The 19374-nt window shown below is 37.6% G+C and overlaps 1 protein-coding gene across 7 annotated transcripts in view; it reads right to left on the reverse strand.

The window, feature by feature from the left end:
* Nucleotides 1-19374, reverse strand: part of DOCK7 (dedicator of cytokinesis 7) — a 223108-nt gene that overhangs the window by 64891 nt on the left and 138843 nt on the right. For 6 of the 7 annotated variants that reach the window (XM_075557038.1, XM_075557029.1, XM_075557046.1 and 3 more), the window contains exons 23-30: nt 16018-16107; nt 14962-15057; nt 12622-12762; nt 12429-12542; nt 8677-8847; nt 6762-6901; nt 2112-2281; nt 707-861 (exon numbers count right to left, since the gene is read on the reverse strand). In XM_075557038.1, the coding sequence (XP_075413153.1) occupies nt 707-861; nt 2112-2281; nt 6762-6901; nt 8677-8847; nt 12429-12542; nt 12622-12762; nt 14962-15057; nt 16018-16107 (1077 nt within the window). Of the gene's footprint in view, nt 1-706; nt 862-2111; nt 2282-6761; nt 6902-8676; nt 8848-12428; nt 12543-12621; nt 12763-14961; nt 15060-16017; nt 16108-19374 lie in introns of those variants that run through there. The other variant, XR_012785763.1, reaches the window with a different exon arrangement.

The following is a 19374-nucleotide window of genomic DNA, read 5'->3' on the forward strand; positions in this document are numbered from 1 at the left end:
CTTTTCATTGACAAGCATCATACTGTAAATGACCGGTAAAGCAAGGAAAGCTTGCCTCCAAAGTTTCCTCATTTCATGGGTCCAAATTTTGAAGATTGATGATTACTGATTGCTAATAAACCACATAAATGTGGGTATGGGTTTTGCTTTGTTACAATGAATTAACAGGCCCAGCAGAGCAGTAGAGAGTGCCCTGGGAGGAATGGCTGGTGTCAGAAATAACGGGAGAGTGGGAAGGCAGCTGATACACTTGCCCTACATCTAACAGGAATCAGCTTGGTGCTGATCTTGATTTTTATAACTCATGCATTTATATGATTATACTGCATTTCAGGTACTATTCTTGAAATGTTAATGGTGATATTAATAAAACCCAAGAGTAATTTTGCATCAGTTAACACATAGCTGGGGAGCCCTGGTGGCATAGTGGTTATCCATTGGGCTTTTAACTGTGTGGACAGCAGTTTGAAACCACCAGTCACTTCGTGGGAGAAGGATGAGGCTTTCTACTCCAATAAAGAGTTACAGTCTCAGAAACGCACAGGGGCAGTTCCACCCTGTCTCCCAGGGTCACTCTGAGTCAGAATTGACCTGATGGCAGTGTGTTTGAATGTTTTGAGAACACAGTAACCTTTGTGATTTAAGGGCACATCCTTATAAATATTTGTCTTTCCACAAAATGATTCTTGTAGGAAACTATTTTTACCGTTGATGTAAGGAGGAAACTGCCAGGCCTTGTTAGCTGAGGGACTGAAGTTCCTGCAATTGCCATGGCAACGGTCTGGCTGATCATGCTTCCACTCTCAGTTTCATAGTCATCGGAGCCTATGCACATGGGTCTTCCTCGCTGGTTGTGAGTCTCTGGAGAAAAAGGATTCAAAGGACTTATAAAAACTCAAACAGCTCAAGCAACAATTACTGAACATGCAATTCCTTTTCCTATTCTCCATTGGCCTTTAAATGAAAACAGAAAAACAAAACCCTGTTAATATGTATGATGATTATATTGGTATCTTAAAAAAACAATTTTTTTGGCATTTGAACTATTGACTCCTTCCTACCGTGATGACTCGCCCTGGAACGCTGGCATACAGCCACCCGGCAGGCTGCTAGCCACCACCAGCTGCTCTCCTAGACAAAGAGGAGGTTCGCACCTCCCAGAGGGATTCACCCAGCCCTGGAAGAAATTCCACTGCCCCGTAGGGTCACCAGGAGTTGGAATCAACTAGGTGGCAATTAGAGAGGGTTAATTTATAGTTCTGTAGAGAAATCTAACTGGTTGAGTAAAATAATTATATAATACAAATATGTCTGTCTGTCCTCAGGTAAGGAAACCTACTTTACTGATCAATGAGGAAAACTACCCAATTTTGTTCTCCGTAATGTCAGGTACTGGGTGTTTGTGTCTGTTTTTACTAACCTCGTGTTTTACTTGAATGACAGAATTTAAGTTTACTCTAAATATGCAATATAAAAGCCATAAAACTTTGTGGGCATTACTTTTAAGAAAGCAACACAACTTCAAGGTGTTAGCAGTAAATAACATTCCTACTATGAAAGTAAATGCTAATTTCAGGTAAACCGAGACTGAGGTTGGAAAGCATTTAAGATTTTTTTTTAAATGTACAAAAATACACAAATCTACTGCCTAAAAGGTAAACACATACATGTATTAAAAACACACACACACGCTATGGCTGTAAGTTCATTATTTTAAAATCCATTGAAATAATTATTTACAGAAAATTCATTTGAAGTGCATTCTCTCAAATAGCCAGAGTTTTTCAGTAATATGATTAAGAATTTCCACACTACTTTTTCTGTATACATTTCATTATTATTTTCAGTAAGATCTTAATCTAAGAGATATTTTCTAATCCCTTTAAAGAAGTCCTGGTGGCGTAGTGGTTATGCACTGGATTGCAATCTTCATGGTCAGAAGTTCAAAATCACCAAGAACTCCAGGGGAGAAAGACTGTAAATAGTTTCAGTCTTAGGAAACCACAGGAGATTGCTATGAGTCAGCATTGACTTGATGGCAGTGGGAATGAAAGAAATGAATTTAAACATTAGGCTCTGCTTTGAAATGCTGTCTTGAACATAGTAAATACCTGTGAAATCATACAGCTGAGGTACCGTTTCCATGATAATTCCAATCAGAGGTAGATACAACATGGCTACTCGGGCCTTTATCTGGGGGTCGGCATACCGTGGGTCTGAGTCATGACTGGATAGTAAATTGTGTACCATATTGATAACTTTCTTATGCAGTCCAAACAGACTATTGTAAAAGAAAAATATTGAAATCAGAAAAATTAGTATCTTAAAAAGCGAACAGGAAGTTATGATAATGAATCAATTTTGCTCTACCTAATAAAACACCTCTCATGTTAAAATTAATGTCTGTACTGACAAAAGAAGAAAAAAAAAAGAAACCAGACTTGACCAGTGGTAATCATGGATGGAGGAGAAAGAGATGCTGCTTAGGAGGCACTGAGTTTATGGGAATGGTGGTGCAGTGATTTGTAAAAGGCTATCAATAACAGCTAACCAACGGGAAGAGTAAAACCAATGGCACTAAAAAACAAGTGGAGAAGTTGTGGAACTGGAGATGTTCTGTTAGAAAAGAAAAAGGTACATGAACAAGAATGAGTACAAGGAAGGAGAATATGTTCTAGAATTAAATGTGGTGACAATTGTATAACTCTTCTTGATATGGTGGAATTATTGAACTGTATGTCATGTTGATGAAGTTCTAATAAAACTCTTAAAAATAAAATAAATGTGCATAAAAATAATTGAGAAAAAGGAAAATATTTTAATATGTGCTTACAATTAAATCTGTATATTTTAAAATTAATTTAGTACCAGTGCATTTGAATATTCATGACATTGAATGCAATCCCCACAACTGACAGCACTTTTCCACTACCTCCCTGTGGTCTCCCATTTCCAAGCGTCCCTTCTCGCTCCTCTGGCCTTCTGAGCGTTGTTTTGATCTGATTATTCTAAGGAGAGTGTGCTTAGCTGGATTATTCATTTTCTAAGCCTGCCTATTTTTGCCTGGATGTTATCTACAGAGTAGCTTTTTCATTTCATAGCTCAATAACTTCAGTCCCTATGTTTCCATTTCCTTAGATTAATTTCTCTAAAGTTCAGTTTCCTTATCTATGATACAATAGTAACAGAACCTATCTCATAAAATGCTTATGACAATTAAGTTACAAAATCTGAGTAACAAGCTTGCTAGCCCAACACTGTTTGAATTATAATAAATTTCCTTTCTCTAATAAAGCCAGTTTGATGCCATTTTGTTTCTTGCAAACAAAAATATCCTAAAGCCCCAATAAAATATTAGAAAAATAGATTCAAATTATTGAGCTACAGCAATTATTAAAGAAAAAATGTAATAAAGAAGTGGTTTTCAAAGTGCTATAGTTCTTAAACAATAAATTCCTTTTTTTTCTAAATGGGATTTTATTTGGTATGGCAAACATATAACTCCTGACCAAGGAAGGGCTGAGGTCTAAGACTTACCCGCTAAGGTGACCCTCTCCTTGTCCACCCTCTATGCCCCTCAACCTTACATGGAGCCCACGAAACACCTCTCACTAACTCAGCAGTTGTGCTGTACTACTTTAAAATACACGTAAATGAAAGTAAGTTAACCTGTAACATCTTATTTGATACCCCTTTTGACCTCGTTTAAACGGTGTATCAATTGAAAACACAGTGAAGGGGAAGAGCCTGGATCAGGCCTCCTGTGAATACCGTCTGCACAAACAGGGATGTGGCTCGCCTGCCTATTCTGTGGAGCGTATCGGAAAGTACATTATGGCAGATGCAGTCAGGTTAAAAGTAAGCATCTTATTATTTAATCTCCCTTTTGACACATTTTAAAGTTGTTCCAGTTTTTAAATATTTTCTGCTTTCTTTTCAATTGAGGTTTTTCTCGACTTTTTTTGTTATTGTTGTTAGTCTTTGGTTTCTTTGCTTTTTGTTTTTGTATGTCTTTCAGAATATGAAATTCTAAATCAAAATGTGAAATATGAATTTCAGAATGGGCAAATCTAGAGAGCAAGGAGCTAAATTAATGGTCTTGGGCCTATGGGAGAGTTGGCTGGGGAAAATGGGAAGCCAAGAAGAAGCACAAGAAAAGAAAATGTTCTAAAATTGATTGTGATAATGATTGTACAACCCTTCTTGATATGATTGAACTCTTGAATTGTGTAATATATGGATTATGTCCCAATAAGATTGTCTGAAGAAGAAAATATTCTAAAATTGATTGTATGATGATAACACAACTCTTGTCAATATGTTTAAACAATTGTTTGTTATGTGACTTATATGTCAATATGGGAATAAAACTGCTAAAATAAAAAATAAAATAAATTACTAATTTGGAAAGGTGTCATAATAAAAATAAGAGTCTTTCATTGCAAAAGATTTGGCCTGTCAGTAAAGCCCACATGGAAGAAGCACACCAGCCTGTGTGATCACGAGGTGCCAGCCAATAGGATCAGGTATCAGACATCCAAAACCCAGAACAAAAAATCTTATCATTGTGAATGAGGGGCAGTGTGGAGTGGAGACCCAAAGCCCATCTAGACATCCCCTTACAAAAGGGTCACAAGGAAGAGACAAGCCAGTCAGGGTGCAGTACAGCATCAATCAAACATACAACTTTCCTCTAGTTCTTTAATGCTTCCTCTCCACCACTATCATAACCCCAGTTTTACCTTACAAATCTGGCTAGACCAGAGCATGTACATGGGTACAGATATGACCTGGAAGCACAAGGAATCCAGGACAGATAAACCCCTCAGTACTAATATTGAAAGTAGCCATATCAGGAGGGTAAGGAGAGACAAGAGGAAATGGATCACAATGATCTACCTATACCCCCCTCCCAAGGGGATGGACAACAGAAAAGTGGATGAAGGGAGACATTGGTCAGTCTAAGACATGAAAAAATAACAATAATTCATAAATTATCAAGGGTTCATAAGGGAGGGAGGGAGGGAGGGAGGGGGGAAATGAGAAGTTGATACCCAGGGCTCAAATAGAAAGAAAATGTTTCGAAAATGACAATGGCAACAAATGTACAAATGTGCTTGACACATGGATGGATGGATGGTGGTAAGAGTTGTATGAGCCCCTAATAAAATGATTTATAAAAAAAATTATAAAAAGATTTGGCTTTAATAGTTTACTGAGCATTGATCAAGTCTCAAACATCTTATGAACTTAACAAATCTCTTCTTTCATTAACTTAACCAAATACACCAGTATCTTCTTGCAAAAGCTGAACTATAGTATCTTCCTATTTTAGTTTAATGGAGCTTTTACGCGAAGTTAGACTATATTTATTATAAGCTCATAATGATCCCATACTGAGGGGAAAATTTTTAAGGGTAATTATTACTCAAGTAAGTGAGGTAGAGTAGTAGAATTTCTGAAAGCAATTGTTAAGATAAACATACCCCTGTACAGCAATGTTCACTGTAGCACTATTGACAATTGTCCAAAGATGGAAACAACCTTTGAACACATGAATTAACAAAATGTGGAACATACAGACAATGCAGTATTACTCAGCCATAAAAAGACATGAAATACAAATACATGCCACTATATGGATGAACCTTGAATAGATTATGCTGTCAGTCATAAAAAAATGTGAACTCACTTATATGAAACTGAGAAATACATAGAAATGAGAGCTTGTTAGTGGTTAACCACAAGGGGGAGGAAGGAAGAAAGAGAAAGCTAATGGGACAGAGTTATTGGGGGTGGAATAATAATTCAAAAAAGGAGTGATAATGTGTGAAAACATGAAGCATGTAATCAGTGTCACTGAATCATACACAAAAAGTATTGAATTCGTTAAGTGTTTTGCTATGTAGAATTTTATCACAAAACAAAGATAAGCATTTCCTATATGAATGCTAGACAGCACATCTATAAATCTCATTGGTCAGGCAATATATCCTTTTCATATTGTATACATTTCTAAAATTTCTCTAAAAGTAATAGCCTTAGGGAGTTTTTTAAGTCTAAGAATATTTTATATGACAAATATTGAAATTCAACACATATTATAATACAAGTGATATGTTATCCTCTAAGGCAGTGGTTCTCAATCAGTTCCTCATGTTGTGGTGACCCCCCAACAAAATTACTTTCGTTGCTACTTCCTAACTGTAATTTTGCTACTGCTATGAATCGGGCAACCCACAGGGTGAGAACTGCTGCAAGGAAACAGATCTGCCTGTTTCTCAGCTGAAAAACAGCTACTACCCACACACAAATCTAAGAGTCTTATCTATTAATATGCCTCATTATCTTACGTACTGGTAAGAAGCCAAGGAGCTGTGGCGGCACAGGAGGCACGCACTCAGCTGCTAACCAACAGGCTGACAGACTCCAGCTGCTCCACAGGATGAAGATGTTGCTGTGTGCTTCAGCAAAGATTACAACCTTGGAAACCCTGGGGAATTCAGAGCTGTCCTATAGGGTCAATGTGAATGAGAACTGACTTGGTTTGGTTTGGGTTTATTAAGAGGTAAACAAAATACCAACAAACCACAATGCCCATTGATCTAAAGACATACCTCAAATGCAGAGATAAATCAAAGTTTGAAAAACGGGGGGGAGGAGAAGAGGAGTATTCTGATTCTTAGGAGATGTAAATGATAGTCATGCCTCATTGTTCAAATACACTCGCTATTTTATGCAGCAAAAACCGGTCTACTCACCCTTCTGCATCTGGGTCTAAAATGACGGCCAGCTCAGTTAAAACAAGCCCTGCCAGGTAATGCTGCTGCCGGAAAGGTACGGACAATTCAAACATATTTGCAATCTTCTGGTCTTGTACATTTGTGGAAAATCCAGAACTCTGTTGTAAATCGGGTGACAAAGAATATGCAATAGCTATGTAATAACACGTCCTACTGAGAAAGAGCACCGCAGCACATGCGGCGTAAGCATTATCTAAAAGGGAGGTAAAACTTTACCCAGGAGTAATTTGCTTCGATGGAGAAAACAATTGCTCTTACACTTGACCTAAGAAACAATTATTTCGTAATACTTCCAATTATTTTCAATATCCTACTTCTCACAATGAACCTCTTCCATTTATTTTGTCCTTTATTTAGTCACTTAATGTTTCAATATTATACTTTGCAGAGAAAAAAAGTCATATACGTTCAAATGATAAACTTAGACTTGTTAATTACAGAATGCAAGGGAAATATTTATAATCAAATCTATCAATGCAAAATTAGCTTTGGTAGCTTAGTAGTTACCATTGGGCTGCAATCCCCATTTCAGCAGTTCAAAACCACCAGCTGCTGTGCAGGGGATTTCTGCTCCCATAAAGAGTTGTAGTCTTGGAAACTTACAGGGGCAACTCTACCCTGCACTATAGGGTCACTATGACTTTGAATTGGCGAAGACTCAAAGGCAGTGAGTTTGGTTTTTGGTCTATTAATTCTTTCTTTTTTTTTTTGTCTATTAATTCTAAATACTAGTAATATACTATTCTTTGTAAATTTAAGGTAATCCTAAACCCTACTCACCAATTGACATTTCTAAGAGTTAATACTGCAAATTAGAATTCCTCAAGAGATACTTCATGCTGAGCAAAAATAATATGAGAAGTGGTACTGTCTTAAAAAGAACACTGCATTGGGATGGGAAGAAACTCTGTTAACAACCTGTGAAAGGCAGAGGACAAACCTCACTTGCCACAAGCAAGAGCACAGGAAGCACTTCTGAAGATCAAAGACTCCCCAACTCCTGTGCCAAGGAGACCCAGCCTTCAGAGAGCATCACTCTTTACAGCTGGGCCAGTAAGTAGCATCCTGAATGTGGAGGAAAGACTGACATTCTCGAGAATTTAATTTTCCCTTGGATACACAATGCCCTTACGAGCAGCAGTCAAGAAATGAAACGCAATACTGCATTGGGTAAATCTGCTACAAAGGATCTCTTTAAAGTGCTGAAAAGGCAAGATACCACTTTGAAGACTAAGCTGCACTTAACCCAAAGCTCCACTGTCATCAATACAAGTCTAATTCGCAGCTACCCTCTACAGCAGCGGTTCTCAACCTGAGGGTCCCCACCACTTTGGGGGTCAAATGACCCTTTCACAGGGGTCGCCTGATTCATAACAGGAGCAAAATGGCAGTGATGAAGTAGCAACAAAATAATTTTATGGTTGGCGGGTCACCACAAGATGAGAAACTGTCTTAGAGGGTAGCAGCATGCGGAAGGTTGAGAACCACTGCTCTACAGGGTTTCCAAGACTGTACATCTTTATGGGAGGAGAAAATGATGGTGAGCACTAAACCCACAAGTCAGGCCTGGGGAGACAACTGACGCTGTCTGCACTTAAGGAGCACTGAACATTCATGGACTGCCAGAAGAAACAAATCTATACTGGATCGTCACACATCAACATTGACTTAATGGCAATGGGTTTGGTTTCATAAAATTGCTCCAAGGATTAAATTAATAAATACGTAAGAATTGAGCCTATCACCCAACTATTATTCAATTAAATGTAAACTGTTTTACCAGTACTAACATTTTCCCCAGAAATTGACATATATGCACGTGTGTGTATATAAAGCCCATACATAAACACATATGATCCAATATTTCACATACCTGAGATGTCGCTGAAGAAACAGAAGGTGAAGGAGATGCAGGGGGAGTAAGTAAACTGCAAGGTAAATTTAATGTAACATAGTGCTCATGGCTGCAGATGATTCTCAAAAAATCCAACCTTAAGGATACTAAAACACTTGGATTTGGTAATGAATAAAGTTTTGAAGATACCTAGTAAACAATGCATAAATAAAACAACATCAAAAGAAAAAAATCAATTCTGTAATATTAGCACCAGAATGAAGCATTAAAAAATTTTTAAAACTTAGTAAGTGGTAAAATTTGGGTTTTGTGGTTTACCTAATAGATTTTCCCAGTTTTTGCTAAAATTACAAAATTTAGAACAAGATGCACTGTAAAATCTTACATTCAACTAAGCTAAAAGCCATATTCTTGTATTACCCATGTAATGTTAGTTTTCAAAAACATACTTATCAGGGAACACTCAACCCATCAAAAAAGCTTCATATCACTTCATTAAAAAATGCATCATCCTTAGGAAACCGGTGGAGAGGTCTGAGTGGCGGATCCCAATCCCAAATCCATGGACAGCTGTGGATATCTTGAAGACAATATCCCTGCTCAGAGCAGCCAATGCAGAGAAAACCATATGGCCAGCCCCACTATGAGACAGGTATCCTTCACTAACCCATAGCCCTACAGTGGACAACACAGGAGACACAGTGAGGGAATTCCATCCGATCTGATCCCACCACACCGAGGCAAAACACTAAGGGCCTGGAACAGTAAGGGGAGCAGAGCAACGAAGTCCCCAGGGAATACCAAAAATAGATTTTGGGGCCAGCGCTTGGGAACCCAACAGACTTGACTGGAAAACACTCCTAAAGGCCAACAAACAGTACTTGAAATAACTACAAGCTTTTCTTTCTTGTTGTTGTGTTTGGTTTATTTTGTCATTGGCTTGTTGTTTTGTTTTATTTTGTTGTTTGGTTTTGTTCTGTCTTGTTTTTGTGCGTGTTATTATCTCTGAAAGTCTCTACAAATAGATAAGTTGGATGAACAATCTGGAGGAGAAAACAACAGGACCAACAGTTCCGGGAGGACATGGGAGAGAAAGAGGTGGCGGGTAAAGGTAGTGGTGTTAACAAACCCAGGGACAAGGGAGCAACAAGTCATCTAAATCAGTGGTGAGGAGGGTGTAGGAGGCCTGGTAGGGCATGAACAAGGGAAATGTAACCCAGAGGAATTGCTGAAACCCAAATGAGGCCTGAGCATGATAGTGGGACAAGAGGAAAGTAAAAGGGAATAAAGGAAAGAGCTAGGAGGTAAAGGGCATTTATAAAGGTCTAAATAAAGGCATGTATATATGTAAATATATTTATATATGAGGATATGGAAATAGATCTATGTTATATATGTATATATTTAGTATTAAGGTAGCAGATGGACATTGGGCCTCCACTCAAGTACTCCCTCAATGCAAGATTACTTTGTTCTATTAAACTGGCATTCCATGATGCTCACCTTCCCCACACAATCACTGAAGGCAATGTGGGTGCATAACCAAATGTGGTGAAGAAGGTTGAAGGTGCCCAGCTATCAAAAGATATAGTTATATAGCGTCTGGAGTCTTAAAGGCTTAAAGGTAAACAAGCGACCATCTAGCTCAGAAGCAACAAAGCCCACATGGAAGAAGCACACTAGCCTGTGTGATCACGAGGTAGCGAAGGGATCAGGTATCAAGCATAATCAGAACAAAAAAACTTATCATTGCGAATGAGGGGGAATGCGGGTGGAGAACCAAAGCCCATCTGTAGGCAATTGGACAACCCCTTACAAAAGAGTCACAGGGAGGAGATGAGCCAGTAAGGGTGCAGTGTAGCAATGATGAAACATACAACTTTCCTCTCCTTCCTAAATGCTTCCTCCCCCTACCCCACCATCATGATCCCAATTCTACCTTACAAATCTGCCTAGACCAAAGGATGCACACTGGGACAGACAGGAACTGGAAACAGGGAATCCAGGGCGGATGATCCCTTCAGTACAGTGATGAGAGTGGCAATATGGGGAGGGTGGAGGAAGGGTGGGGTGGAAAGGGGGAACTGATTACAAGTATCTACATATTACCTTGTCCCTGGGGGAAGGACAACAGAAAAAATCAGTGAAGGGAGACGTTGGACAGGGCAAGATATGACAAAATAACAATTTATAAATTATCAAGGGTTCATGTGGGAGGGCGGAGCGGGGAGGATGGGGTAAAATGAGGAGCTGATGCCAGGGGCTTAAGTGGAAAGCAAATGTTTTGAGAATGATGAGGGCAATGAATGTACAAATGTATTTTACACGGTTGATGTATGTATGGATTGTGATAAGAGTTGTATGAGCCCCTAATAAAATGATTAAAAACAAACAAATCACAGTCTCAGAAAGTTCGACCATGTCTTTTCAGATCAGTATGAGAGAGAATCAACTCGGAAAACAAATAAATGCATCATGCTTTTCACAGCACAGGCTTTTCGTTTGGATTTTTAATTTCCTTCCATTCTACTTATTTATTATCCCTATTGCACCATAAGCCATTGAGGAGACATATTCATTATGTCAGGATTCGCTACAATGTTTGACAAACCTAGGAAGTCAACATCTGAAGAATAGACGGGCTGATATTTAGTAGCATGAAATTTTAAGACAAAAGTGAAAATAATAGACAGTATTGCCAATATTTTCAAGTGTGTCCGTGTCCAAGCACAGTTCTTAACTCCTCAATTAAAAGGAACAAACAGTAAAGGAATATAAGAAAGCAGATCTTCAAAATTCTAAACATAAGGCTGCCAAAAAGCATTCTAGATCAGCAAGTAGTTGCTTAAACCAAATCAGAACTTCTGGGAAGTGCTTTATAACCATCGTCCACTCCCATCACTAGGGTCCTAACCCAGAGATCTGTATTTTAAAAGCTCTCGGGTAATTCTGGATTGATTATAAGAGAGGGATTCAAAAAGCTCAAGGAAAACTTCCATTATCCATTTTTGCACAAACTTACGGAAGCCCTCGTGTGTAGCTCTTAACCCAAGTAGCCCATCAGGATGAATAACTAATGCTCTCCAAAAAGCAAATGTTATCAATTTAATTGTGTGTACCCTCAATATAGATATTAAAAATCCCGGTCCCTGCCCCTTTCTATGTTAATGAGATCATACCAAAGTGGGTGGATCCTGAAACTAATGACTCTGAGTTATAAGCAGAACTGTGAGAGCATGACTTTCACATTGATGTCTGCTTGTAACACTTCTGTTGAGGCACTACTAGGTAAGTAAGACAAAACTTTCATTTAGAACATAATCAGGTGTTCATGGAAAAATCCCAAGATACTTAGAATTTAGCAAAAGCATCATATTGAATGATATTTGGGCTGGGCGGCCACATATATTCATAATGTCCAAGTCTCAGTAAAATGCAGCCGCTGTAGAAGTCACTCAAGAGCTCAGTGCGCATGCCACAAAGACATGGCACTTTTACATTGATTTTACTGATTTGTTGGTCTGCGCAGAATGAGAATTAAAAAGTGGTCAGGACAGGGCCCATACAACTCACAGAAATGTCAGCTTGTCACAGTTTTGAGTACTAATACAATGAATATAACTTATTTTTTCTTGATGATTAAAAATATACTACATTTCTTAACATCAACGTAAACATGTGCTTTTGAAAGTATCTTAGCTTTTTGGGGCCTAAAAGAGAGCAAAATCACGTATCAAAATTAAAGTATTTGATTGCTCATTAAGCATTACCTGTTTATAGCAGGACTTGATAAGGCTGAAGACAAACCCTCTGTCCATTACGGACAGCAGATCATTCAGGAAGAAAGCCAGACTTGTGTTGAGTCTCTCAACCATCTCTATGTCCTGAGAAACAGAAGAAAAAGAAAAACATAAAAATACGATATTTACTTGAGATACTGAGTAAAATATAAGTTATTGTTACCTTCTGAAACCGTGAAACAATATCACTAGCAATTGTGCTGACAAGAGCAGCAATGTCATCCATGAAACGTTCTGGAAAACGACTTTTCCTTGATGCATCAAGCTTATCATTGAAGTATAAATGGTGGACCATACTCTTTACCTGAAAAAGGATGGAAGGCATCAGTGCTCATGTCTTATGGAGTTAAGCAACAGCTAATACAATTCTAAACACCGGATATTTTCCCCTACACTTTGTGAAGCAAAGGACAGTTGAAAAAAATTTAGACTTGCAATCTTTTAAGTTCCCTATAGTATTTTATATAACTTAAATATTAAATACAACTCAATCACTGGGTTACTTTCATAAAACCATTGTATCAATATGAACAAAATTTGGGCATGTCAAAAGAACAAAATTTTATTCTCTGAAACTTTTTTAAAAATGGAAATTTCCCCCAAACTCACTAATATTATCATTTTCTACTCATATGATCTAAGTGTAGAAAAGTTAGAAACTTTATCTCAAATGCCCTATCTTTAGCGCCCAACACAGACGGGGTGCATAATATTTAACGACTAAATGTAAACAATATTCAAAGCTAATAGAGTCCAATTTTTAAAATGCTTTCAGATACACAGTCCTACCACAGACTGTGGTGATGGTACTAAAAGAATTAGAAATGTCAGAGAAACTAAACTAACGTTCTATAGTTAGCAAATGAATGCAACATCTCTAACTGTCATCTTTAGACTAGGTTTAAGAAATCTGAAGGGACCAGGATGGAAGGGGGTGTAGAAAGGGAGAACCGATCTTGGAGATCTATGTGTAACCTCCTCTCTGGGAGATGGGCAATGGGGATGTGGCTGAGGGGAAACGCCGGGGAGTGTAAGATAAGATATAATAATTATTTATAAACTATCAAGGGACTAGGGGGAAGGGGGAGCGGGCAATGAGGGGGAGGGGGAAAAAGGGAAACCGAGCTGATTCCAGGAACCCAAGTGGAAGATGAATTTTGAGAATGACGAGTGCAACGAATGTATAAGGGTGCTTTGCTCAATTGATGTATGTATGGATTGTGATGAGTTGTATGAGCCCCAATAAAAAGATTAATTTAAAAAAAAGAGCTATAAGAGCCTCCAATAAAATGATCTTTAAAAGAAAAAAAAAGAAATCTGAAGGGATATGAAGAACTATCAAATGATGCCAAAATTATACTTTTGATGTGTAATTTAAAGCACATGAAATGTAAATTTAAAGAAAGAAAAATTAGCTCCCTCTCACTTTTTTATTGTTGTTGTGTACAAGAGAAAAATACCTTTGTAATGTGCTAATCATTGTTGAGAATGATCTTCTACATTCTGAATGTCCCCTTTGCTTTTGTCCTTTTCTTCTCCATTTGCTTTATTCACTTATTTAAATGGAGGGGAAAATCCAATGATAGTTTCCGAGGTTTTCCATTTTTAAGTTTAGGAGAACACTCCTGAAAAGCCAAAAGGCCTTCTGCTTAAAGTCTTTATTTTGTTACCTTCCCGCTATATATACTTAGAAAAGTTCCTTAACTTCTCTGTGCCTTGTAATATCCAGTCCATAGAGCAATGCTAACAGCACACTGTGAGCGCTTGATGTTTGTTGCTTTATTTGTTTATTTACATATGCTTACTTATGCATTCATTTGACTGGTACTTCCCCCAAGAGCATTCTAGCAATGAAAAGACCTATAAAGATATTTTTATCTTGCTCCTGGTATAAACCCTATAGTACTGCCAATAAAAACAACTGCACCTTCACATGAATAAATGATTGAACTATTGAATTCTATGATATGTAAGTTACTTTCCAAAAAACCGTGAAAATAAATTAAAATAAAAACTGCATATTCAAGCAAGGAAAGAATATGTCAAACATTGTCATTTAAAAAAGACAGTTTCTGCAACTATCTCTGGAGGAAACAGAGTGTGAGCCTCAAACGTCCTAATTCCAGAGTAAATGGCGCAAAGTCTGTAACATTTATTTTGCAGATGTAATACACATAATTTTGTCTTGGAAGCACATGTGTAACCAAATGACAGGCAATAGAGAATGAATCCAAAGATTAAAAATGAACTACCATAAAACAGTTCACTAAGAAGGGGAGGGGAGGAAAGGGGAAAAAATGAGGAGCAATCCCGAGGGCGCAAATAGAAAGCAAATGTTTGGAGAATGATGAGGGAAAGGAACGTACAAAAGTGCTTGACACCATGGATGTAAGTATGGATTGTGATAAGAGTTGTACGAGCCCCCAATAAAATGATTAAAAAAATAAAACAAAACAGTTCACTAAGAAAACAGTTTGTAAAACAATGTATTTAGTTTGCTCACCATTAACTCAAAAAAGAACCAGGCTTGCTGCAAAGCTGCTTCCCGAACACTGCCACTGCAAACAACCCACTGCAAAGCCAGCTCCTCATGAAAAAGCTATCCAGAAGCAAACCCAGAATTATTACCAAGAACAAATCTGCTGACAAAGTGAATGAAATCATAATGCACATACAAATGATATGGGAATAAGCAAAACAAGGCTTGTGAACCATGCAGGGGTGCAATGAAGACACCCATTAACGAAACGACTATTTACACAAGTAAGACAGTGATATGCTTAACAGCTGACGAAAAAAATCATGTCTCCTTTGAGTAAGATGTAATTTTAAAAGGACAAGTGACAAACAGCCTTCTAAATTGTACCCGCAAACAGAACCTAGACCAAAACTAGATACAAATTAAATCTTGTTTTTGCCTTAAATATAGATGTTAACATATACAAATAAATTCATCAACCTTGCCGGTACAATTTAGGAAATACCTTTAAAATTTTGTATTTTGGTTTAAGCCATTGCTTCTCAAGTTTTCAGGTATTTAAAGTCTTTTTAAGATTGTTTTCTTAAAAAAAATGAAAATTCCTGCCTTGCAATGGATATGCATACAAAGCATTTGCAAATCGGTGTATATAAATATGAGATAAGACTAACAAAACTGTGCATAAGGGAAGCAAATCAACATATCTTACTAAGAGTGATAATTTTTCTAACTCATCTTCCTTTCCCTGGAGATTCAAAACACAAAACAGAAGCAGTTACAGAAAAAGAATAGAGTTGTTACATATTTGGTACTAAAATCTAGTGATTAAATCTGAATTTGCTGAACTCTGAAAATCGTCTATCCCACAAGATACAAATATTGCCATCATGTGAAAGATCTTACACTGAAGATGTGTGTCAAAAAGGCACCAGGTAGGCAGTGTTTGCTCAGACGTGTTTTAAACACACTGCCATTAATCTAACATCGCATAGTGGTTACGTAGAGGAAATGTACATCTTTTTAACTGCTGGAACTATGGAATTATTTCCCCCTGGATGAACTTTCTTTGTATGAATCTACCTTTTTTGTTGGTAAACGTCCCGTTAATGTTTGCAAGAAACTTGACGTCTCTGTGTGCGAAGACATTCGATTACAGCTTCGGTCCGTAGCCTGGGGGTGAAGACGAGTGAGTGATGAGATAACAGGTGTCTGCAGCTCGAGCATTATGCTGTCACTTTCAAAACGAGAGTTGTGACATGGTTTCAACAACCATCTACTTTACTGCTCATCTTGTTCTCGACATTCTAAACGGCTTTCAACAATGCTGTAGAAGTATAAAAGGGACTTCCACACGGTTTAAAGTTTTAAAAAGAGCCTCTTAATGGCTATAGCACCATCCCGAGTGCTGCAAAGAATGAAACTTTGTGACTTAGAAACATGCACATACCTAAAAAGGTAGAATATACTTCTCAACTGGTCTTAGACTAAAAGAGAAAGCGAGAGTTTATTTCAATAAAGGAAAATCTGAAAATTTTAAAGGTTTCTTTTACTTTTTACACTACTAAAAACTAGTGTTTATGTGTGCCATATGGTACATCAAAGAGGAATCATTTATGATATTAAACACAGTTTTAGGTTTGTCTTCAAGAATCAGATAGGTTTCCTCCAAAGCCTCTACACACAGTTGAGGAGCACATTTTGAGGAGCCATGCAGTATTAGCTACCAAGAACAAGACTTAAGTCAGCAAAATCTAATTCCACTAAATCAGAACAATTTTCATACTTTGCAACACAGTTCAAATTAAAATGGGTTTTTACTTACAGAATGGGCATCAATCTTAATATATGATTCACATTTAATCTCCACATATTACCAGTGATTATGACAAACATGACCAAGTAGTAAATGCTAAATGAAAATGATGCAGCTGCTACATTTAAAACAAAAAGTAAATGAAAACCTATGGGGTGTTTTCCATACAAAAATCCAAACCTGTCTACTAACTATGTACTCCCCCCTGAAGTAGGAACTACCATTAGGCCGTCAGTGGTACAAGCAGCAGGCATGGAAATACAGAGAGGGTATACAAGGAAGAAAGAAGAGGAGGCAGGGAACAGGAGAGCATTACTGGTGCAGTTGGTGGTATTCATGCATAGTAGCTGGAAAATGTGCTAAGTAAACAAAATATACAAACTTTATAATGATTGAGAAAGCAAGCCACTGAAATCATAATACATCTAAAAAGTAATATTCTAAAAGGAAACATCAGCAGCCAATAGAGAAGCCTCTAATGTAAACACCACCTGTGTTGAGTCTGCACTTGGACTGGGGTTGGATCCCCATGGGGCAGCCTTTGGACCACCAGTGTTAACCCAGGAATTGGAGCGATCTAAACCCTAAGCATATAATAGAAAGCAGTTGGAAAGGAAAGAAATATTACATATTGCATGCCATAATTATGCTCAAAGAAATATAGACTTCCCAATGCAGACATGTTTTAATTAGTACTGTTAAAAGCAATAAAAATCTACAGGCACCCATAGAGTATTAATTCAGCCCAATTATTTTTTAAAAATCACCAAGAGCGACAAGCCCAACATTTGAAGATGATTGCTCTTTATGCAAAGAGTTCACCTGGAAATAGCAACAACTAAAGTTCCTGCATCGCCAAACCTGCCTCTCAATCCATGTAAAGACAGCAGAAGGTAATTTTTAAAAAAAGACCGTTTCCTTGGAATTTAACTGGAATTTGAAGGAGAAAATAGGACAAAACAGTCTCATTCTTTCCTAAAATAATTCTATTTTTCACCAACTGAAAATTACTGTACATTGATACTCCAAAATCCTGTTTGATCTTGCCTCGTCACTCAACTGTGCTAGGCACTATGGAATATTAAACAAGTCTTAAGTAAATAAAATCTAATTTGACAAAATTATAATATATTGCACACTTTGCACAACAGTTTACATTTAAAACAATTAAGAAACAAATTAAGAGGATGGGAGAAAATGATGTCTATTACATTTGCTTTCTTAAATATGATGGTGGGTATTTTTAATTTGCTCCAGTTTTTATTATTTTCTGCTTTCCTTTGGATTGAAGTTTTGTTTGCTTGCTTGCTTATTTCCGGGAATGATTTTCTTTATATGAAATCCAGGATAGGAAACTCTATAGAGACAGTTAGTAGCTAGATTAAGGTTCTTAGGTTGTGACAGGGGGGTTAGTGGACAATGGACAGCTAACAGCGAGTACCAAAATGAGGAAATGTTTCTAAATTGAGCATGGGGTGACTGCCCAACTCTTGTTAATAGATTCAAATCACCGAACTGCACGAGGAGAATTATATCGCAATGAAATGGTTAAACATCTTTAAATGGTGGATTTAGTTTGAGATAGTGTTTATTTTTATTAAACACAATGAGTTACATATGTTATCTCTATAGTAGAAGGGAAAATCCTATGCGAGGAGGAGCTGCAGGAATGGGCAAAAGCGTCATCACGGCCATGACTAGTTTCGGACGGCGCTGACAGGAAGACAGTGCCAAATTTGGACCCAAACAAGAAACGCCAAATGGAGAACAGGTGAAAGGGCAGACGCAGCTTTCACAGCGGAACTCTACTCTGTCTGCTGCAGGAATGCACGGGCTCCGCCTCCTCCAAAGGACCCAAGCCGAATCTCTGGGAGGCGCCCAGACGGCAGTGTCTGTGAACTGTTTCCAGGGAGGTTGAAAGAAGGAAAGGGAGGAAGGGTGGGAAAGAGAAACCAACTGGAATTCTCAAGGGCTTAGGTTGTGAGGGAAACTTCTTTGAAAAATACAGAGAAAAGCAAAAATGTAAGATGGTAGCTAAGACTCAAAACCAGGCTCTGCTACTAACTACACCCAGAATCTAACATGAATCATCGATTCTCTTTTTGTTTAGAACTATACTTTCATTGTTTCATTGGACCTTTTCTATGTGGGGAGACATCATTGCTCAATTTTTATAGATTAAAAAACAAAAGGAGAATCGACAATTCATGTTAGATTTTACAGCTAGTTAGTAGCAGAACCTGGTTTTGAATCTTAGCTACCATCTTACGCTTTCATTGTTAAAAAGGAGCAGAAATTGGTGGTTATTTTACATTTTTATTTTTCTCTGTATTTTTCAAAGAAGTTTCCCTCACAACCTAAGCCCTTGAGAATTCCAGTTGGTTTCTCTTTCCCACCCTTCCTCCCTTTCCTTGAAATAAAATGTGTGGTCTGTTATTTTGTAAACAATTTCTGTTATATTAATGTTATATATTATAGAAAGCGGTCCTTAATCAAGCAAATTTATCACTAATATTTGCTAATGTTATGACTATATCTACTGATCTCCAAGAAACAAGTTAACAAAACGTGCACACATGTGTGTGAAAGTATTTTTCTTCTCTCTGTACCTTATATAACAATAG

Source organism: Tenrec ecaudatus, chromosome 1, assembly GCF_050624435.1.
Source record: "Tenrec ecaudatus isolate mTenEca1 chromosome 1, mTenEca1.hap1, whole genome shotgun sequence".
Lineage (NCBI taxonomy): Eukaryota > Metazoa > Chordata > Mammalia > Afrosoricida > Tenrecidae > Tenrec > Tenrec ecaudatus.